This window comes from Eulemur rufifrons, chromosome 23 (genome assembly GCF_041146395.1).
Source record: "Eulemur rufifrons isolate Redbay chromosome 23, OSU_ERuf_1, whole genome shotgun sequence".
NCBI classification, from domain to species: Eukaryota; Metazoa; Chordata; class Mammalia; order Primates; family Lemuridae; genus Eulemur; species Eulemur rufifrons.
This window is the reverse complement of record NC_091005.1, coordinates 26,025,004-26,047,357: the sequence shown is the minus strand read 5'-3', so window position 1 is coordinate 26,047,357 and position 22,354 is coordinate 26,025,004. Positions and strand designations below refer to the sequence as shown.

Genomic DNA, 22,354 nt, shown 5'->3' with positions numbered 1-22,354 from the left:
TAAACATTCACACATCAATGTTTCTTGGACGTTTTCTCTTCTGTACAGCCTTGCCGAATGGTCTCACGATGGGGAGATATGTACTTAAAATGTGGAGAAGACCCTTTATTTCAGCCCAAGTGAGACTACAAGATCTCATTTTCTTTTTCTTTTTTTTTTTTTTTAAAGAGATGACTTCTGGCCTTTGGCCCCCGTGGGCCGCCGGCGTGGACTACATTTCCCAGCAGGCTGTGCTCACAACTACGGGTGCCTGCATGAGGCCCGGCGGGTTGGCGGCGGCGCAGTCGCGGTGCTGGCGGCCGACGGGCGGGCCCTTCGCGGTTTGAATGGCTGCGGGCCCGGGCCCACACTTCATCTGAGGACCGGCTGCCCGGTGTGCGCTATGCCGTCCGGAGGTGACCAGTCGCCGCCGCCCCCGCCTCCCCCTCCGGCGGCGGCAGCTTCGGATGAGGAGGAGGAGGAGGAGGACGACGGCCAGGCGGAGGACGCCGCGCAGCCTGCCGAGTCGCCGACGCCTCAGATCCAGCAGCGGTTCGACGAGCTGTGCGGCCGCCTCAACATGGACGAGGCGGCGCGGGCCGAGGCCTGGGGCAGCTACCGGAGCATAAGCGAGAGCTACACGCTGGAGGTGCGCTAGAGGGAGGAGAGGGGGGCTTTCTGGGCCTAGTCGGCGTGCCGGCCGCGGGAATGGGGTGCCTTCCCGCCCAGGGTGGGGCGCCCTCAGGGACCCTCCAGCTGGCTCCGGGGTCCCAGCCTGGAGAGGGTGGAAATCCTCTCTGCGCTTCGCAGTCCTGGAAACCAGGCGTTTAAAAGGCTCTTAGCAGCGCGGAAGGTGAACCCGGTCTCGCTGCTCTCCCCTCTCGGGTTCAGAGTGGGGGACACCTCTTGCCCTAAAGTAGCGCAGCGAGGCTTGAGATTATGCTGGGGTCACGGTTAGAAAACGGGTCTTTGCGACTCATTTGATTCCCCACCCACCTGGTTAGTAGAATGCACAGGTGTAGTTGGTCAAGACCGTAGGTAGAAGGGGCGGGAACTTGCCCATTTTTGCACAGCGATTAACCGGATTTTAGCGCCTGGGTCTCCAGGCTTCTCTCTTCTTTGCCTACTGTACCAAATTGCCTGTGCCCAGGTATTGTGTCGGTTTGAACAAACGCGCTGTTAAGTTTCGGGCTGTGTCTATGTGTGTGTAAACAAATTAAGACTAATCTTCCCAGGCAGATGAAATGCGCTTTCTGCCTACCCGGATATAGACGCCCTAGGAATCAGGACTGTAACTGCCTTGAGGACCTTTTGGTCGCCGTAGACGTTGCCAGGACTCCTGTTGTTGCCGTGATCCCAGAATGTTATGTCCCTTTCTTCTGACGGGGTTTGCAAATGAAAAAAATGGCCATTCTAGCCAGTGACTGTCAACTCTGTAGGCACCTCCTCTCCGTGGGCCAATGGGAAGTGACACGGAAGTCCGGATTGTTTACCAGCTGTTTGCCTGTGTGTGTGGCATTTAAACTTGAGGCCATTTGATTTTCTCAAGTAGTTTTATATAAACATTAATAGTTTTGTAGAATAGGCTCAGGACGTGAAGGCCTAACCAAGGTATTATTTAAATAGAATGTGGTGTTTTTGCTTGTGTGTCATCCTGCTAAGGTTTCTTTTAATTTATAGTTACTTTCATAGAATTTTAATTCAATTACTAGTTCTCTCTCCCAGTTGTTGTATCTGCAGAGAAAAGGTAGTGTATGGTGGCTTTAGAACCTGACAGACCTGGGTGACTTTAACCAATTTACTTATCAGTTTTGTGAAATGTAAGCTGGAGATATTTGCACCTACCCCACAGAGCTGTTCTGAAGGTTAAATAAGGTGATATGTTGTTCTGGGCACATAAAGTGCTCAAATGGACAGTGCTTTCAAGTTTTCTAAGCTCTTTCATATGCTAAGTGATCCCGCCGAGTAGGCCACGTCCCTGTTCATCTCTCAGTGCTTTCCTGTATTTAGGGAAAGTGAAGGACTCTCTTTTGGCGAAGGGCATAAGTGCCTCCAAACAAGCTCTTCCTTTATTCTCAGGATGATCTTGTAAATAAGACAGAACAAGCGTTATCACCGTACAGCTGAGGTATTTCAACTCATAGAGGTTATGCTGTGTAAAGTCTAGTGTTAAATAAGCGAGTGACACAGAATAGATGGTTACTAAATTATTTTGGAAAATATGTTTGGTTATTCCATCTTTTTGATTACTGATTTTAGTCTCAGCTTTTTAGCCCAGTTTACCCGATAAATAGCTCGATGATCTGAGGTGGAGCTGAGGTGGTGATGCTAGCGTTAGGGAGCAGCTGCAAATACAGACTATCAGTAGCAGACAGGTTTGACTGCACAGAGACCATAATAAATCAGTTGCTTGCAGACTCAAATCAAAACCCTGTCAGTCAGTGGCAAGTGACAATTGAGCTGTATCTGGTGGCAGGCTTTATAGTGGCAAGTGAGTTGATGTACTTCAATTGTACAGGTGCATCTGTGGTAGGCTTTAAGTCAGAATCCGACACTCATTTTAGCCCGTGTGTGGGCCGTCCATTATTTTATTTACTACTTCCATCTGTGCCTCTTTCCCCGCTCTGCACCACGCACGGTTTTGGTAAGCCCACAAGGTAACCCTAGCAACGATGAGTAACAAATGAATGTTGCTGGAGAGCTTCCTTGAAAAGGGGGAAAGACCCAGTGATGAGACAGCAGGAGACTCTAAGACTGCCTGCAAAATGAAAGTTTCATTTAAAAGAAAATACTGAGTCCTACTTAAATTGCAGGTTCATTGCAACAGGTGATTCACATTCTCCAAGCCCACTTTGTATAATATGTGGCAACTGGCTAGCCAGTGAAGCCAGGAAAACTTCAAAACTGCTTTGCCGGCCGGGCGCGGTGGCTCACTCCTGTAATCCTAGCACTCTGGGAGGCTGAGGCGGGTGGATCGCTCGAGGTCACGAGTTCGAGACCAGCCTGAGCAAGAGCGAGACCCCGTCTCTACTAAAAATAGAAAGAAATTATCTGGCTAACTAAAATATATATATAAAAAAAAAAATATCCGGGCATGGTGGCGCATGCCTGTAGTCCCAGCTACTCGGGAGGCTGAGGCAGTAGGATCGCTTAAGCCCAGGAGTTTGAGGTTGCTGTGAGCTAGGCTGACGCCACGGCACTCACTCTAGCCCGAGCAACAAAGCAAGACTCTGTCTCAAAAAAAAAAAAAAAAAAAAAAAAAATTCAAGTGTATTTATTTTGTTGAAATGTGATTGTTTAATCTCTGTGTTTCTCATAGAAGTATTATGATGGATTTGTTAATTCTCCTTTAATTATGTATGTTTTTACCACATACACATATTTTGAAGATATTTCATTAGGAAATTTAAGTGCATGTCATTCTGGATGAATTTTTTTTTTTTTTGAGACAGCATCTCGCTTTGTTGCTCAGGCTAGAGTGAGTGCCGTGGCATCAGCCTAGCTCACAGCAACCTCAAACTCCTGGGCTTAAGCGATCCTACTGCTTCAGCCTCCCGAGTAGCTGGGACTACAGGCATGTGCCACCATGCCCGGCTATTTTTTTCTATATATATTTTAGTTGGCCAGATAATTTCTTTCTATATTTAGTAGAGGTGGGGTCTCGCTCTTGCTCAGGCTGGTCTCGAACTCGTGACCTTGAGCAATCCACCCGCCTCGGCCTCCCAGAGTGGCTAGGATTACAGGCGTGAGCCACCGCGCCCGGCCTGGATGAATTTTTCCTTTTCCTTTTTTTGTTATATGGCTTTCCTTTTTATCCTTTTAACACTTTTTATCTTAAATTCTGTTTTGTCTGATATTGATATTAGTATGTCAACTTTCTTTGGTTAATGTTTCTATTAAATGTCTTTATCAGCTTATTTTCAGCCCTTTCCTATGATTTTGTTTAGATGCATGTCTTATAAGCCACATATCATTGTATTTTTTAAAGTAAGATCTAATCTGTATATCTTAATATATGAGTTTAATATGTTTACATTAATTATGATTACTGATCCATTTGGACTGTACCATCTTATTTTGAGTTATTTGTTACCATCCTTTCTGTTGGAGTGACAGGGTTTTTTTAAACGTTCCCTACCTCTTGTATTGTTAATCTTTCCTGGTTTAGAAACTATACATGCATTTCTTTCGTCTTCCTCCTCTTCTGTTTCTACCTCCTGCTGCTGTTTCTCCTCTTTTTCCTTCTTCTAATTCTTTCTGATGGTTAGCTTTAACTTTTTAACATATTTTTTCACTATTAATTTTCTAAGAAGGTCTTACTTAGAATATGTTTGTTCCTCCTGAACATGACAAAGAACTAGAAATGATTTAACCACTCTTGAATAACCTCTCTCCCGACTCCCATGTTTTAAATCACTGTCTTGGCCGGGCACAGTGGGTGACACCCGTAATCTTAGCACTTTGGGAGGCCGAGGTGGGAGGATCGTTTGAGACCAACCTGGACAACATAGCAAGACCTTGCATCTACAAAAAATTTAAAAAATTAGCCAGGTGTGGTGGCATGCACCTGTAGTCCCAGCTACTCGGGAGGCTGGGACTTGAGCCCAGGATCACTTAAGCCCAGAGTTGGAGGTTGCAGTGAGCTATGAATGTGCCACTGCACTCCAGCCTAGGCGACAGAGTCATACTCCCACCTCTGTGTTCTGCTTTCTTCCGGGCCTAGAGCTGCTCCATAGTCCTGTGGCTTCTATGTCACTCACTACCTTGTTTTCTCATTTCATTTCTCTTCCTTGGATATATTTATTTAGTTTCTAAGCCCAGCCGAGTCTTTTTGGTTCTTTATTTTTATATATTATTTACCGTTCCTTCACATTTGGGATAGACTAGGTGCTCAAAGGATGAATTATCCAAACTATTTTGAGTGGAAGCTTACTGTAAACTTTTGAAAAATGAAAGAATTATCAAAACTCTTTTTTATTTATTTATTTATTTATTTTGAGACAGAGTCTCACTCTGTTGCCCAGGCTAGAGTGAGTGCCGTGGCGTCAGCCTAGCTCACAGCAACCTCAAACTCCTGAGCTCAAGGGATCCTCTTGTCTCAGCCTCCCGAGTAGCTGGGACTACAGGCATGCGCCACCATGCCCGGCTAATTTTTTCTATATATATTTTTATCTGTCCATATAATTTCTTTCTATTTTTTTTAGTAGAGATGGAGTCTCGCTCTTGCTCAGGCTGGTCTCGAACTCCTGAGCTCAAACGATCCTCCCACCTTGGCCTCCCAGAGTGCTAGGATTACAGGCGTGAGCCACCGCGCCTGGCCCAAAACTCTTATAAAGCTAAAACAGTTTTTTAAATTTTAAACCCTTATACAATATTAAATTATCCATATTCTCAGAAACCTTTTATCCTAAAATAACAAAAGAATGAAATTATCTGAAAGCCCGTCTGTCCAGGTGTAGAACAGAGGCTGAGGAGTTGCTACATAGCTGATTGCTGGGCAAACCGCATCTTAGTCTGGAGCACTTTCAGACTGAAATCTTACGTTTCCCCTATTCTGATTTCTCTTTTTAGACACACGTTTTCCTCCATGATTGTGGAGAAGTTCACCCAGGATTACCTGTGGCTCTCGGTGGCAACTCGGCATCCCTGGAACCAGTTCACGAGGCTCCAGCGGCTCTCATGCTGCGTGACGCTGCTCCTCTGCAACACGGTCACCAGCGTCATGTTCTGGAAGAGAAGCAGCACCGCTGCCGAGAGAGACGAGCACACATGTACGAGCCCTAGCGTGTGGCGTGGGTCGCGTGCAGCCCTTGCACTGTGCTCCGCCCTCCTTAACTTCAGGGTTAGAAGCAGAATCATGATGCACCTTCATTCCCCACCCCCGCCACCCCCACCCTAACATTAGAATACTCTAGCAAATTTTCCCACTGTTCTCGTTCATTAGCAAATGGAGCAGTCTTAGGAACACATCAGGATCTTTACTGCCGTGATAATTGTCTATCCCTAGATAAATGTAGTTAAATTCCTAAATAAATAGTCAAACCTAGGAGAGGAATGACTTTGTGAGGATTTTGGTTGTTGAGAATGAAGGTTGACATGGTGCTTTTCTTTCAGTGAGTCCATTTGCTGTGACCTGGTCCGAACTGCTTATCAGCGTCCAAACTGCTGTCATCCTTTTCCCGATCAATCTGGTCATTGGGCAGCTCTTCCCATTGATTCAACCACAGGAAACTCTGCCTCCCTTACCCCCCGGCCAGGCTTCCTGCCTCTCGGATGCTTCTGTCGAGCCCCCTGTCTCACAAAGGTGGTCAAGGTGAGGTAAATGACACGGTCCCCTTCCCCACGTAATGGGAAAGAGCAGTGGAGAGGATCTCCTGGAAGGCTCTTGGAGTCCTTTGACCCTTAATATCTTCCCCCTAATTCCTGTCCCCTGAGTTGTGATCAGTCGTACCTCTAGCTTTTACTCTTGACTATAAAGTATTCTGAGGACGGAGTGGGAGTGATTATGTGCTACTCGAGTTGTTTTAGTTTTTGATGTTTGATCAAACTGTCCCTTCTTTCATTCCATATTCTCCCATAAAACTGGTTTTGAATCTACTGCGAGGTGACTGCTCCCTGCAATATTAGAAAATGAAAACTTGAGCTTCATTACACTGAGCCTATCCCCCTCTGACTGTAAGAAACAGCCTGACCATCTGTAATCGCTACCAGTCCTGGATTAACGTACAGCAGACTGATTTTTCTCATCTTGTTCCTACCTTCAGGAATTACAGGAAACTGTGGGATTCCTGCTCAGAAGAAACCCATATCTGTTGTCAGAGTGTGAACAATCTTCATGGAGTTGTTATGACATTAACAAGCTGGTGACACTCTTATCCAGCCTCATTTATTCTCACTTAGAGGGTCAAGGTTGTCATCAGCAGGCAGAACCCTGCTGGGCAAATGGTAAAGGTGTGTAGATTTTAGTAACTCACCTTTCATCTGCCTCCCACTCCCTTGCGCGTCTCTTACTTTCTTATTCATGACCAACAATCATGATACAACCACCTGCTTGTTTCAGTTTCTATAAGCTTCCAGTATAGAGCTAGTAGCTCTGATCCCTTTGACGGCTTCTAGACAATCTACCTGGTGATTCAAAGTACAGGATTAAGAAAAAAAAAAACCCCAAAAAATATTCTCTGTATCAGACCCCCGTATTCCATCTGCTTTGTTAAAGGCTGTTGGAACTTGTCATTCTTTCTCTAGCATGGAATGGTGAGATTATGCAGTTTATTAAACTCAATACAGTTTGAGTCCCCTGGGCACTTACCAGTATAGTTTGCATGTCCTGCTGTTCTAGAGAAATAGCTAAATGAGGTTTTAAAAGTCTTTAGATAAAAGTTTAGAACTTTACAATTGTTAAAAATTCACCAGCATCCTCAGAGAAGACAGTAATACTGTAGGTGTTGGGTCCAATCTCTACTAGTACAGGGAAAATGTAACCTTATCATCAAGTAAATGAATTGCTGATCTCTACCGCTAATTGCTACTTATTGAAATCTTCCACTTGTTGAAAATGTCAACTTAAAATATATTTTCAGTGGTTCCTGAAAACCACCATCACTTCTGCTGTTACCTGCTCAGAGTTCTGCAGAGGCTGAAATCTCATGTAGGCAGACTGGGTCTCACCCAGCTTCACCAGCCCTGTGACTTCCTAGATGCAGCCAGCCAGCTTCAGAAACTCCAGCAACTCTTGGAAACACATATTCTTCCCACGGAGGAAGAGCCATCCAGGTATGCACCGCACCAGCTTTCTGGATCACCTGTCAACCTCTCTCTGAGCTGTTGGGTACAAGATGGTTCCTTCTACTTTTGTCCTTCAGGGAGGTGATCAGTTTCCCCATCCTGAGCCCAGCAGAAGGGAAGAATCCCATCTCTGGTGGCCTGGCCACATGGTTGCCTTATATCTGCTAGCTCCTCCTAGGGGTCACTAGCCTGGCTTCCGCCTTTTTTATGGCACTTTATAGCTTGGAATTGAACAAAGACCAAGCCACCAGCTGGGTTGTTTCGGTTATTTTATCAGTGCTTGAGAACATCTTCATCAGCCAGCCAGTAAAGGTACGTGAGGACTGGAACAAACCATTACAGTCGCAGGGAGCTTGGGAAACTGAGGTCCCATGGATGTCAATCCAAGGCACCTAATGGTTTTTGAAAATTTAACAATAACAACAAGAGAAAAAGTAGGCAGAGTGACCTTTGTTAGGGATATGTGTAAGATCATCAAAGGTCTTCCAAAGATACTGAGACACATCATTGAACAACTTACACATGTCATCACAAATCATTTAACAGTTTAAGCTTTCCTAGCCAATGACATTAAGGACTACAAACAAAAATATGAATATTAACATTATGTGGACTCTCGGGGCCCTTCCAGGTCCCCATCATTATGAAAAAAGAGTAGAAAATCAGTTCATTATCAGTTTTCCATAAAACTAAAGGGCCACGTAATTGAAAGTATTAATACCCACCTTTACCTTTGTATGTGTGATGTCATCTTCTTGGATCTGTCCTGTCTGCTCATTAAGTTGTCCTCCTATGATTTTCCTGTCCAGATGATCGTCCTCACCCTCTTACTCTCACTGAGGATGAACAGGATGCCGTGGCTTAACAAGGAGAAGGAACAACAAATGAGGAGGGTCTTGGCACTTCTGGGTAATTCAAGTAGTTCTAACTACTATTAATTTTGCAAAGATCAAATTATATCAGACTGGTAGAATTCTAACCATTTTACTGACACATTTATCTGTCTCCTGACAGATGTATCCATTCACAGACCTTGTCTCTCTGTCTGTAATCAGCTGAAAAGGAAGAAAATAAAGCAATTTCAGCAAATAGTAAAGGATGGGCCCTGCTCTTACAGGAAGCCCACGTCCACCCCTGAACGCACCATCCCACCCAGGCACACAGCATGCCCTCGACACGGTCCCCCAGGGACCGAGAGATATTTCTACGCAGCTATTGCGAGCAGGAAGGGAATCGATTTTAAGTACAGACAGCTCCCTGACACTGAGCAATGTTAATTAGAGGGAACGCTGCCAGGACTCCCCCCAGGCTCCTCTCCCTCAGAGAAACAGACGACTCTGTCTTGGAAACACCACTGCTGTGGGGTGAATCCCGAGTCCCCTTGGCACTGTTTGTCCTCCGTCAAAGGAGTAGCACAGAGTAATGTTCCCCGCGTTTAGAGTGTACCCCTTGAATGCTTTCTGAATGAGCAATAGATGGATAGCATCCCCATGACTGGAGCGGTCGGAATTAACGTCTCCTGACGAACTCCCGTTTCAGCCACACGCGGCCCCACTCACTTCAAAAGGGCCTCCAGCTCCCGATTGACTCTGCCGACCACGGGGGGCCCTGGTAGGTGAGCGCCGTGTACAGCTGCACCAGGGAGGCCCCTGCCCAGATCTTCTCCAGCGCGTCCTGCCCACTGTTGACTCCGCCGACTCCAGTTATGGGAACTCTGCCTGCAGAGAAGGACACGGCTACACTACACGGTCAGGTGGGCACAAGAACCAGGACTTCGGTTTGGCTTCAGCCCAACAGCCCCCCAGCCCAGCACAGCAGATTAGGGAACAATGATTCCCATCACAACCCAGGAACCCAGGCCACACACAGGTCTGAAGACACCGAGTCCTTGCCTTGGGTGAGTGCGTACATCTCCCGAATGGTTTGAGTTGATAAATCCGGAGGGGTTTCCCACTCAGCCCTCCCATTTCAGAGCAGAAGGTACCCTGGAGGCTGGTGGGGTGGCTCACTGTGGTGTTCGTGACAATCAATCCATCAATGCCCAACTGCAGTGTGAGACAGAGAAAAGCCCTTGAGTTGTGGCACTGAAGGACTCAGGGAAGCTTCTCTGGAGGTCTGAGACAGCAGCCGGGCCAGGTGCCCACACCTACGGCCCCCGGAGGCAAGAGCTGCCGCAGACCTTACTATCCTTTCCTTGAACAAGTGTCTGAATGAGCCACAGTGTGACAATAGCAGCCATCACATACTGACCACCCATAACGTTCCACTAGGACAGAGTTTAATCCTTGGAACAACCCACTTTATAGGGTCTTGCCAGTGGCACACGCCTGTAGTCCCAGCTACTTGGGAGGCTGAGGCAGGAGGATCACTTCAGCCCAGGAGTTTGAGGTTGCTGTGAGCTATGATGCCACTGCACTCCAGCCCAGGCAGCAGAGCAAGACCCTGTCTCAATAAATAAATAAGTAATACAGTGTCTTGTTTGAGGCCCCAGTTAAGAAGTGGTGGAACCAACATTTTTACCTACGACTGCTGGGCTCAGTCTGTCCTAGCCACTGTCCTGCCACTGTCCTGGCCATAGAGACCTGGTATTCAGAAAGGCTGCAGAGAATGAGACAGAATACGCTGGTCCCAACTGAGATTGGCCAGGCATACCTACACGAGCTTTAAAGCCCTTGCTGGATGAAGATGAGGAAAGAGAGGAAGGAAGAGACATAAGAAAAAGGCTCATTCAGACATTTATTCAAACATTCACTTTTTACTACAGGATGAATGACACCGTGACAGATACCAAACCAGCCTTCAGTGTCACAGAGAGGAAATCACAAAGGCTGCCGTTCTGGGTTATCCCAGCTGGCCAGATGGCCTGATCAGACAATGAGAGGTACCCCCTGGCCCAGGCCCCGACTCTAACCTGTCTCACCATGCTAGCAACATCCTCCTTGTCCTGGGCCGTGAGGTCAGGGGCAATCTTCACCAGCACTGCCGGCTTACGTGCTCCCTGCAAGGCCTTCCTCTCCTGCAGCACCTGGTGACAAATGGCCAGAGATGGGGACCCCCAGACCACAGCCCGACAGTGCAACTGGGACCTACGGCTGCAGGGCAGTGGGTTTTCACACGTTATCAAACTTAAGCATGAGCCATTTTTCCTTTTTAGGAAACCCAGCCCTCAGTTACATGAGGGACCCCATCAAGATGGATTTGATTCAATTCTTTTGAACCAAAGAAAACCCACTGGCATTGGCTAATTATATCTTAAGGGTCTTTAAGACTTTCGTTCCTAAAACATAACCAAGAAATACTGTGCCAAGTACTAGATGGTGCAAAGTCATGCAATTCATTCCTGTGCTAGTGCTAGGGACAGAGTGATAAATGAGAGAGACATGGTGCCTGCTGTCATGGGCCTTATGGTTTAACAGCAGGGACAGACAACTGAACAATTAATAACTACTGCACATGATCAGTGTTGTGGTAGAAAGTCAGAGGATGCTTCAGGAGGGTGTGGCGCGGGGGTCTGACTGGTCCAGGTGTCAAGGACAGCTTCCGGAGGGTGACACTGAAGCTTGGCCCTGGAGAATGAAAGGGAGCGGGTGGATGGGCGAGGAGGTGTAACTGCCCACCTTGGTCAGCAGGCAGCGCAGCCCGGCCGTGTTGGGGCTGGACACGTTCACCACCAGGTAGTCGGCCAGGGGCCCAGCACCCGGACGCCCTCCGCGTAGTCCGCAGCCGCATCCGCCAAAGTCTTATTCTTCCCCAGGTTTATTCCCAGTGGCAGCCCATCTGCAAATGTCGCTGGTCAGGATTTTGACCCCACACACCACTTCCTGGGCAACACTCGGAGGCCATCCTCGACCAGACAGCCTGCAAACGGCCTTGTAGGTCCCCGCCCTCTGACCCCAAGCTTCCCTGCGCCCCTTGCCTGCTCCCCAAAGAACACCGTAGTCTCCGTATAGCAATTCTGGCAACTCCAAGGATGTTCCATGGCATTTTGCCTTTTTTACTTTTAAAACTGTAATGGAAAATGGAGAAAGGAGGAGTGCAAATACTAGTGATCCAAAGGTAGGCCCCATAAATTTAGTAAAACTCAGACTAGACAGAAATCAATATATGTGGGGCAACTTTAATCTCAAGGGATGCTCCAACAAGCAATGTATAATTGTGAAGAAAAAACAAAATTAAAGTATGTATAAAATACTGGAAAAAAATTAATTATCATGCCTAAAATGCAGAGATATAATTGTTTTATAATTTTGGTTCTGAGAAAAGGAATTTCCCCTCTTAACTGGGGTGACCATACATCTCAGCACTCCCAGGAGAGCCCTGATTACTCCTGTAGCCTGGGCGTAATTATTACTGCCTACCGCCTTTCACCTCCAAAGTGTCTCAATTTTCACATAAGTAATAAGGTCACCTTGCTTAAAAATCCATAGGACTATCACTTGACTTGCATTTTCGACCTCCAGGAAAATGCATTTTCAGAAATATGCTGTGTGTGAAAGAAAGGGGCTGTCTGTTCTTGACTTCTCCTAAGAGACTCTCCTATCTGCAAAAGTCAGTGGCACGTCAATGGTATAGGCTGCTTTTTCCATCTGATGGTTGGGAAAAGACCTAGAACACCGAGTTAGCTCACAAAACATGTGTCAGGCCAGGGAGGATCAAAGAACAATATCTAGTACTGCTAATGACCTTCCCACACTCCAGATCACACTTTCTTATCACCAGCTTGAAAGTAAACAAGATTTGTGTAGCTAACCTCCTGGGAGGGGGCCGAGGGAGAGGATTAGAACCCAAGCAGACAAAAGTTAGAACACAAGGTCTCCAAGCTTCCCAAGTTTAGCAACCACCAAGCCAAGATCATTTGTAAGCTTGAATTCTTTTCCACATAGGTAAATTGGCTTGAAAGAGAATATCACTTTGTGTAGCTAATGAATCTTTCATTAGTAGTCATCTGCCCAAACTGACAAGATTTTGGAGTTAGAAATTACTGCGTAGCTCTGTCCCCAGAGGGCACCACAGCTTTGTCAACTCTTGTCCCTTGGCATGGTGCTAGCAAGAAGCTGTTTTCAAGGCTCCCAGCTGCTGGCGATTACATCTGTGCAGAGCACTGCCATGGGCTTTGCACTGCAGTGAGCGTCAGGGCCAGCCTGAGAGTGAGGGGTGGGCACAGGGGGGCAGGGGGAAGGCCGGCACACAGAGCACTGTGGACTATTAGAAGAAAAGGAAGGTGAGTAGGAAGGAGAGCATCCCAAACAATGACACCCTACCATGACCTTCCCAGTTCCCCAAGTGGGCAGGTCTACAGTATAACAAAGTCAGCTGTTCCCAAACAAGGCCGTTCCTACTCTCCAAATCTGACATTACTTTTTTTTTTTTTTGAAAGCATAGACAGTTTTAGTCTTATAATAGAAAACTGAGCAACATGGATCAATACTGATACATTTCAAAATAATGTTAAGTTAAAAATGTTATTTATGCAAAAAAAATTTTTATTTTTATTTATTTTTTTATTTTTTGTTTGTTTTTCAGCTCATTATGGGGGTACAAAAGATAAGGCTATATACATTGCCCATGCCTCCCCATCCCCCCCGAGTCTGAGCTTCAATTGTGTCCATTCCCTAGACAGTGCACATCACACTCATCATGTAGGTGTGCACCCTTCCCCTCCCCCCACCCCATTCCCCCCAGTCAGAACTTGAAGCGTGTCCATTCCCCAGGCAGTACGCATTGCACTCATCAAGTAGGTATACACCCATCCCTTCCACCCAGTCCCGACCTCTGTCTGATACCCAATTGGTGTTATTCCCAAATGTGCACTCAGGGAAACCAGTTTGCTGGTGAGTACATGTGGTGCTTATTTTTCCATTCTTGGGATACTTCACTTAATAGAATGGGTTCCAGCTCTCTCCAGGAGAACCAAAGAGATGCCATATTGCCATTATTTCTAATAGCTGAGTAATATTCCATGGTATACATATATCACATTTTGCTAATCCATTCATGAATTGATGGGCATTTGGGTTGTTTCCACATGTTTGCGATTGTAAATTGTGCGCTATAAACATTCAGGTGCAGGTGTCTTTTTTATGGAATGACTTTTGTTCTTCTGGGTAGCAAATCTGACATTACTTAATGCCCCAGACCTTTCCGCCTCACTTCCTGAAATGAATCGGACATCCATAGGTTTCCTCATCATGCCACCAGGACATCTAATGAGACTTCAACCTCATGGAAGGAGTTTCAGAGGGACCCAAAGAAGAAAATGATCCCTACTGAGCTACAGCCCTGCATGATCCCGGAGGGCACCTGGGCAGCTATGTCGGGACACCACAGGGCTACGAGCACTAAGTGCGTCCTGAGAGCAAAGCAGACAGCCACAGAGAGTAAACATCTGCATTTCCAAAGGCAGCCTTCGAACATGCTTCTTGTTTCCAAAGTGAGTCATGAGGAATATTTTCCCAAATGCTAATATTAGTTATCCCTGAGTGGGGAAGGGTTTGAGTTACTTTTTCTTCTTTATGCTTCTCTGTATTTACTAACTCTTCTATAACTAATATATATTATTTAGAATATGAATGAAAGGACAACAGAGTGGAACATAGGAAGATGTCCTGTCCACACCCTAACCACGCATGAGATCATAGTTGAGCCACTTTGCTTACTTCCAGCCTTCTCTAGTTATGATATAACACAGGATACATAATGAGACAGAAACACAGTGAGTCTTTGCTAAATCATGAAACTGAGTTAAAATCTTGGAGGCTGGGGCAGAACCAGGAAAATTCCCCTAGGAGAGGAGCCCTGAGTTCCTTAGTGGCTTTTTCTATGGCTCAACCATGTTCATTTCACTGGGAGTGTTGCCAGGGTTTCTCCCACGGTTCCTCCTAATAAATGAAAAGAGCCCCACTGATGCAACTCCATTTTACCTTCCGTGAGCCTGGCCTGCTTCTGCTGTCTGGCCCGTAACCTGTGTTCCACCGCTGACAGCCCCTGACTGTTAAATCTGTATCTGCACACACAAGCAGACGGGGAGGGCAAGGTTAGAAGGCAAAGGATATGGGGAGAGAGCTCCGAGGCCATTTCCACTGTATACTTATGACTTTTGAAAACAGAAACCACAAACAGTCAGAGTCAGTTCTTAAACTGCCTGGGACTCCTATAGAACTTGCGAGAACACCATCTAATACAAAGGGAAAGATTAAAAGTCACAAACAAGCCAGTCAGTCAACTAGCATTGGCAACAGCCCAGACTCGTCTGCAGTAGCTGCCCCAGACCTGCTGGATCCTACGTCAGCTCCTTACGCAGCCACTGGTCCCCCCAGCCCTCACCACTCTGATAGCCGAAGCTTTCCACCTCTCGCCTGGGCTCCACCGGCGTCCTGCTGGGGCCCATGCTGCTCCACTTCCCTGTGCTCTCTTCCTACGAAATCGCCCCTCTTCCCGGCCCAGATCTAAGGCTCCCTCTCCTCCTGCACGGAGAAACAGGTGGACGAAGTACAAACTCTGAAGTCCAATAAGCCCAAGCCACACGCAAGCTCTCCTGCTTTTTACCTCCATGACTGCAGCTAAGTTATTTAGCTCCCTGAGCCTTGGTGTATACGCCTGTTCAACAGAAATAATGAAACCTGCTTCCCAGGGCTGGTGTGAGGACAGATGCCTGGCACACTGTAGATGCTCAACAGGGTTCCCAAACATTCCAAGTGTCAGAACAATGTCTATGTCCTGTGAGAGAAAAAACCGAGAGCCCCGCTAGAAAGAGGCCTCCTCTGCTAACTCTGGGTCTCTCGCCTACCTGTTAATGACGGCTTGGTCCTCGGGGAGGCAGAAGAGTCTGGGTCTGGGGTTTCCTTCCTGAGGTTTTGGAGTCACACTTCCAATCTCAACAAATCCAAAACCCATCTTATAAAGTCCATCCACAGCTTCCCCGTATTTGTCAAATCCTGCCTCAATTCCTACTGGATTTCGGAATTTATAGCCCAGAACTCTTACTTCCTGGGAAGATGACGACAAAAGTCAGAAGTACATAAGGCTATTTCAGTGTTTCTCAAAGTGTGGCCCCTGGATCACCCATATAAGAAACACCTGGGAAGCTGGTTAAACATGGGATTGCTGGGCGCCCCCCAAGGCAGGGTTGGGAGTGCTGAGAGAACCTATTTTTAACAGAGCTCTCCAGGTGATTGTGATGCCTGCTAGAGCTGGAAAACCATAAGGCTCTATTATCAACAAGCCTGGGGAGAAAAACTGTTTCTACCATGGCATGAACAGGAGACAGGCACTGTCGTTTCCGACTATGGTTACGATTCGTACCTTCTCGTCTACTGTCCTGGGTGGGAGAGAGTAGCTCACTGGCATCAGGCCCTTGACAGTGCTACTCTGACACCAGGAGTGTCAAACAACAAAACCCTTTAATCGGCTTAATAAAAGTCAGCTTCAGCTGTGCCCTTCCTCAGCCAGGCTCATAGGAAACCCCAGCAACAGCGCACAGACTCTCGTGGGAGCCAGAGGGAGGAGCTGCTCTGCTGGGCAGAACGGATTGCTGGGCTCCGGCAACCTTTAAGAAGACCAGCAAAGGGTGCCCAAGGTGAGCGCCATCTGATCCTGGAAGCAGGAGGTGAGAAAGATGCTCCAAGAGTAGTTGTGAAGCTCGAATGAGACCACTGTCTAACATAAGTCCTGTAAGTAATATATAATTCTCCCTGTTACTTAATTTTATAATATGTTACATATAACAAATACTGCTCAGATTGAACTCTAATTCTCACTGCTAACCCGAGGCTCTGGTTTTAAAAAGGATCAGTCCCGGCTGACAAACATTACTCCCAGCTTCACCCTTGCATTTAATGCACAAGGTGTTCCAAGAGTACCTACCAGCATGTCAGAGTCCTGAAATGAGGTTCGAGGAAGGAGTCCCAGGGAAGTAAACTGAACAGCCAATCTGTGGGCTGACTCTGGGTCCAGCAGCCTCTGCAGAGCTGGCATCAAGTGTTCAGCGTAGAAATGCTCATCCCCCGTGGCTGTCAGGTAGGAAGCAAAGAGAAGTCCTCCACCCCTCAGGATGACCAAAGCATCCTGGGCCCGTTTCTGGGGGCAGAAAAAAAAAAAAGCCTGTTAGGGCCCCTTCTCCCACCGGGCCAAGCTGCACCTTCTCCTGACACTGGCCTCTGCAGTCAGAAGCTGTATCTACACTTCTACTTACACACACTCCTCTGGCCTTGAAGACTGCGGAGGACGCCAGAGCAGGCGCCCTCTAGGGGCATGCTTTTTTTGTTTTTTTTTTCTGGTTAGCCTGCTGGGGCAATGCTAATAGACTTCTGTGGGCAGGAATCACTAAAGGCAGACATCCTTCTTTGCTTGAGACTATCTGACGCATGAATTGTCCCACATTCTGTATGACTCTTGAACATCCTGACATTCGTGTGGGTAAAAAAAATTATGTGTTCATGTTATCTGAGCCTTGAGCCAAACGATATTTCACTACATAAACACAGACTATCCACATGGTTTTCATATACAGTACAACTACCTTGTAAATCGAGGGACAACTGTGCTGTTTTGCACAGGACATTATCAAGAATTGTGCGCCGTTTCAGAAAATCCCATCAGGAATGGTGTTTTGCTTGGGGTGTCTGACGACACAACACACCTGTGGCACTCACGTTTCTAAGTAGAGGTTTAAACACCCAACTATCACATATTGGAATGTTATTATAAGTGATTTTAATTTCTCCTTTATAGCTCAGAAAATTATGTTGGCTTTCAAAAATAATACATAGATATTACACATTTCTTTTCTGCATGATGGGGGCTTTACAAAATATAAAAAAAGCTCCAAGTTTTACTGTCTTGAACCACTATCCTACCTCACAAGTGGTTCTCACAATGCTTTTCTCTAATGCTGCCAGATGCTAAATCACTCATTCATTAGTTCAATCCTTCATCACATACTGATTATGCACTCAAAGGTGGACAAAACAGATCTAGTCCCTGCAGTCTCTTCAAGAGACAGACAGAAATCAATGATCATGCAAATAAGTTGCTAAGAAGGAAAAGAAGTATAAGGTTATGGAAGGACCCAACCTAATCTAAGGGAAGAAAAAGCTTCTCTGATGAAATGACGTAAAGCTTTTATAAAGGATTTTATAAAAGGGAGTAGGGGGAGGAAAAGGTGTAAAGGCTCCCTGGGCGACAGAACAGAATGAGAAGGGGAGAACGTTTGTTTGGAACTGAGGACTGAGAAAGCAAGAATTAAGATGAGGCAGGAGAAATAGGCGAAAGTCTTGGCCAGAATAGACTTACGTTTTGTTCCCTAAACCAAGAAGTGACATAATGAGATTTACTTTTAAGGATACCTCAAAGCTGATGTAAGGTAGATCAAGTATTCATTGTCACCCTGGAGTCTTCCTGGAGACTGTAGGAACGCCCCTCATGTCAGTCAACAATATTTGAGCACTTAACTACATTCCAGATCGTGGAGACTGAACTAAGAACTCCTCGCATTGAGCCCCCGCCCTAACAAAACTTTATCTAGAAGGATTGGGACCATGTCTTAGTCTAGTTTCATCCCGCGTTGGCTCCTGCACACCAATGCTAGGCGGTCGTGTTCACTAAGCGCCCCTGTGGCAGGCCCGCAGGCACTGACACATCAGCATCTGCCCGACTCGCGTGGGCTGTCCGCACACGCCTGGCCGAGTACACGCGTAAGTACACGAGCATCTGCAGGTGCCTCCAGAGAGACACAAAGCTCCCAAAGGGGCCCACGCTCTGGGAGGCACCACCTGTACCCATCTCACTCCAGTCCCTCGCCCTCATCGGCCCTGCAAGCCTCACTTGCGGTACTCACTTTCAGCTGTCTCCACGCCATGCTCCTTCCCGCCACTGGGCCCACCCCTGCCTCGCTTCCATTGGAGGAGATCGAGGAGCCCCGCCCCTATCTCTGTGCCTGGAGTCGCCAACCCACCAATCGCCGGGCAGAAGGGTAGGGCGAGCGCCTCGGGGGCGGGGAAGGCCCCGCTGCACCCCGAAGTCTTGATTGGACGCTCGTGTGCGTGCGCAGTCGCGGCAGTCGCTCCTCTTCCGCCCGCCCTCCTACCCGCGCGAGGCTTTGATCAACTGTTACGGTGTAGCATAGTTTGCTGCCGCGGAGCTACTCTGCAGTCCCGCACTCTCGAATCGGAGAGTCCCTCAGGAGCCCAGGCTCCAGGAGGAAGGAAAACCTTACTAGAAGCCCCTGAAGTGACGAGTGCCCTCCTCCGAGGGCACTGGGCAGCTGTTGGTTGGGTACAAGATGGTTTCTTCTACTTTTGTCCTTCAGGGAAGTGACTAGCTTCCCCATCCTGAGCCCAGCAAAAGGGAAGAATCACATCTCTGGTGGCCCGCTCACATGGTTGCCTTACATCTCCTGGCTCTTCCTAGGGGTCACTAGCCTGGCTTCCGCCTTTTTTACTGCACTTTATAGCTCAGAATTGAACCAAGACCAAGCCACCAGCTGAGTTGTTTCGGTTATTTTATCAGTGCTTGAGCACATCTTCATCAGCCAGCCAGTAAAGGTACATGAGTACTGGAACAAACCATTACAGTCGCAGGGAGCTTGGGAAACTGAAGTCCCATGGATATCAATCCAAGGTACCTAATGGTTTTTGAAAATTTAACAACAACAATAACATCAAGGAAAAAAATGCAAAAAACAGAACTAGGTAGAGTGACCTTTGTTAGGGATATGTGTAAGACCATCAGAGGTCTTCCAAAGATACTGAGAGACGTCATTGAACAACTTACACATGTCATCACAAATCATTTAACAGTTTAAGCTTTCCTAGCCAACCACATCAAGGACTACAAACGAAAATATGAATATTAACATTATGTAGACTCTTGGGGCCCTTCCAGGTCCCCATCATTATGAAAAAAAAAAATGAGTAGAAAATCAGTTCATTATCAGTTATCCATAAAACTAAAGGGCCAAGTAATTGAAATTTATTAATACCCACCTTTACCTTTGTACGTCATCTTCTTGGATCTGTCCTGTCTGCTCATTAAGTTGTCCTCCTATGATTTTCCTGTCCAGATGATCGTCCTCACCCTCTTAACTCTCACTGATGAGGAACAGGATGCCGTGGCTTAACAAGGAGAAGGAACAACAAATGAGGAGGGTCTTGGCATTCTTGGGTAATTCAAGTAGTTCTAACTACCTATCTAATTTTGCAAAGACCAAATTATATCAGACTGGTAGAATTCTAACCACTTTACTGACACATTTATCTGTCTGCTGACAGATATATCCATTCACAGATCTTGTCTCTCTGTAATCAGCTGGTTCCTCTTCCTCTTCTGCCCAAGGCTAATCAGTGTGTTGCCAAAACTCTACACATTCCTCCCTAGATCATCACACCCTCTCTCCAAGCTTCATCTCTCCCCAGCATTCCAGATGTCCTTCTCAATCTTTTCTTTTTCTCTTGATCCCCAGGTACTATTTTCAGCTGTTCACCATCTGTAGCTGAGTGCTTGCAGGTGTCTCAAATTAAAGCAAATTGTTTACCTGCCCCACAGATCCGCTTCTCCACTATATTTTCTCATTTCAATCAAGAGCACCACCATTCCCTAAAAATGTCAGAGTACCAGGTCCTAAGTTCCTGTCTTATTCCCCACATTCAGTCACCAAGCCTGAGAAATGTCTACCCTCTAAATAGGAGCCTCTCAAACCACCCGGATGAAGTGCACAAACTCAACCTTGAGCAAAAAAGCAAGTTGCAGAAAAATTAGCACAGTACTTTAATCATGTAAAAACAATGCATGTCTTGACTAGAGTATATTTACATATCTCCTTTATAAATTTATAGATAAAGTATAAAGGAATGCATGGGAATGATAAACTCTAAAATTCAGGAAAGCCTGACTTCTCTGAGGAAAAGAAGGGATACCATGATGCAGGGATACACGTAATACATTTTGAACTGTTGTGCTCTCTGCCTAAAGTGACATGTTTTTCTTATCCTCACACTTGTCCATCTGGAAAACTCTGACTCATCCTCCAAAACAAATGTCAAATGTCACTTCCTCTGTGAAGCCTTCTCTGACATTCTTGAGGAGATTTATTTGTTCACTTTTCAGGGATCCCGTGGTACTTGACATGCACATGCTCACATGTTTTGTGTTGTATTCTAATTCCTTTCCTCTCTCTCCCTCTTGATTTATGTGTCTCTAGATTCTTCTACTCAGTGTTGTCCGCAGACCAGCAGCATTGCCATCTCCTGGCTTTGTCAGAAATGCAGCATCTTTGGCCTCACCCCAGAATCTGCATTTTAACAAAATTCCCAGGTGATTCCTGTGCACATTAAAATTGGAGAAACATTGCCATAGAACAGTGTTCCCCAAGTGTGGTCCACTGACTACAAGTGTGTTTTTCTCATCCAAGATAAGTGCAGAAATTGAATGTAAGCATTTAGAAATTTGTAGCAATTCAACAGGCTAATTTTATGCCTGTGGAATCTAATTTTCAAAATAGGGCTTGTGTTTGACATGCTTCTGTTTTATTTCATTTTTTCTAGCAACTCACTTTTGTACAAAAGTGTTGATCCCCAATGGATTGGAATTTTTCTGAAAACAGGTCCTTCACCGCAAATAGTTTGAGAAGCATTGCATAGATAGCTTTATTCCTTATTTCTTCAACATGTAACAGGAGGTGCTTAGGTAGTTGCCCAACAAACGTTGGTGAGTGACCACTTAATGAAATAGGACATTTCTTTTCTGTACATTTGAATTTTTGACAGCAAACTGTTCTTCACCACCATTACCTGGTTCGAAAGATAAGAACAACCCCATCTACGGAGCCCCACCTATGAACAGTCCCCCTAAGCACCCAGAAAGAATCTTGACAGAGAAGAAACTCTTCAGGCTGACTGGAGATATTTTGGGTACCGAGAGGAAATGGCAACATGTCCATACTGCAGCACACTTTCCAGGAGGGAGACGGGGGTGGGAGGATAAAATGGAAAATTACAGAAGGCTGAAAGGTATCTTTTAAAATATTCACCTTGTGAAAATTGAGATTCTGGTAAACCAAAGTGGTATGATAAATAGACTCCTCAACTTGACATTTCATTGTGTACTTGAGTAAGTCACTTTCTCCACCTACAAAACGTAATGACAATCTTTGATCATTGAATACATACATATGGGGTGGAAGGAAAATGAAAATGCTTTGGAAAATGGCTGTTCTGTAGGTGCTAGGTGACTGGCTTCAACACATCTAGTGCTCTGTTGGATTCCCTAGACCAAACAGAATAGGCTCTGTTTTATCATGCAGTTGCTTCTTGTGAACATGGATAATTGAGAGGAAGCATGAGAGAGAAAGAGTGCATGTGTGCGCACATGCTTAGTTCTAAGAACTAAAGACAGTATTTTTGTGTGGGATTTTATATATCTTAAGTAAAACTTCTGATTAGTAGCAGAATAATTCTAGGAAGGAATTTATATGTGTGTACATATATATACACATACACATATATGTATCTATTATCAATTATTAGGTTGAACCAATGTATAATGCCAGTTTCTGACCTTTTTTGACCTGCGAAAGTCTAAAGGCTTAGAAAAAATA

At 46.0% G+C, this 22,354-nt stretch overlaps 1 protein-coding gene and 1 pseudogene across 4 annotated transcripts; one reads left to right on the top strand and one right to left on the bottom strand.

Moving 5' to 3' along the window:
* The first annotated feature begins 306 nt into the window (after window positions 1-306).
* Window positions 307-19,108, top strand: LOC138373856 (retinoblastoma-like protein 2). Of its 4 annotated transcripts, none has more exons than XR_011231292.1 (5): window positions 307-628; window positions 5,551-6,292; window positions 6,744-6,930; window positions 7,560-7,752; window positions 19,070-19,108. XR_011231292.1 is itself a non-coding variant. In XM_069456466.1 (2 exons), exons 1-2 carry the CDS (start codon window positions 383-385, stop codon window positions 5,761-5,763), a joined length of 459 nt encoding a protein of 152 aa, XP_069312567.1. In that variant the 5' UTR covers window positions 307-382; the 3' UTR covers window positions 5,764-6,442. The 4 variants fall into 4 exon arrangements, 1 of the variants encoding a protein (XP_069312567.1); XR_011231291.1 differs by lacking the exon at window positions 19,070-19,108 and adding an exon at window positions 7,842-7,966; XR_011231293.1 differs by lacking the exons at window positions 307-628; window positions 5,551-6,292; window positions 6,744-6,930; window positions 19,070-19,108 and adding exons at window positions 8,574-8,673; window positions 9,304-9,661; window positions 13,942-14,467 and having other exon boundaries at window positions 7,418-7,752.
* LOC138373855 (dihydroorotate dehydrogenase (quinone), mitochondrial-like) lies at window positions 9,087-18,619 on the bottom strand (annotated as a pseudogene).
* Window positions 19,109-22,354: the final 3,246 nt, after the last annotated feature.

What these genes read in the sequence shown, in the direction of transcription:
- LOC138373856 (XM_069456466.1), top strand. Translation starts at nt 383, where the DNA reads ATGCCGTCCGGAGGTGACCAGTCGCCGCCGCCCCCGCCTCCCCCTCCG. An exon ending in GCGAGAGCTACACGCTGGAG is followed by an intron (nt 629 to 5,550) that starts GTGCGCTAGAGG and finishes TTCTCTTTTTAG; the next exon opens with ACACACGTTTTCCTCCATGA.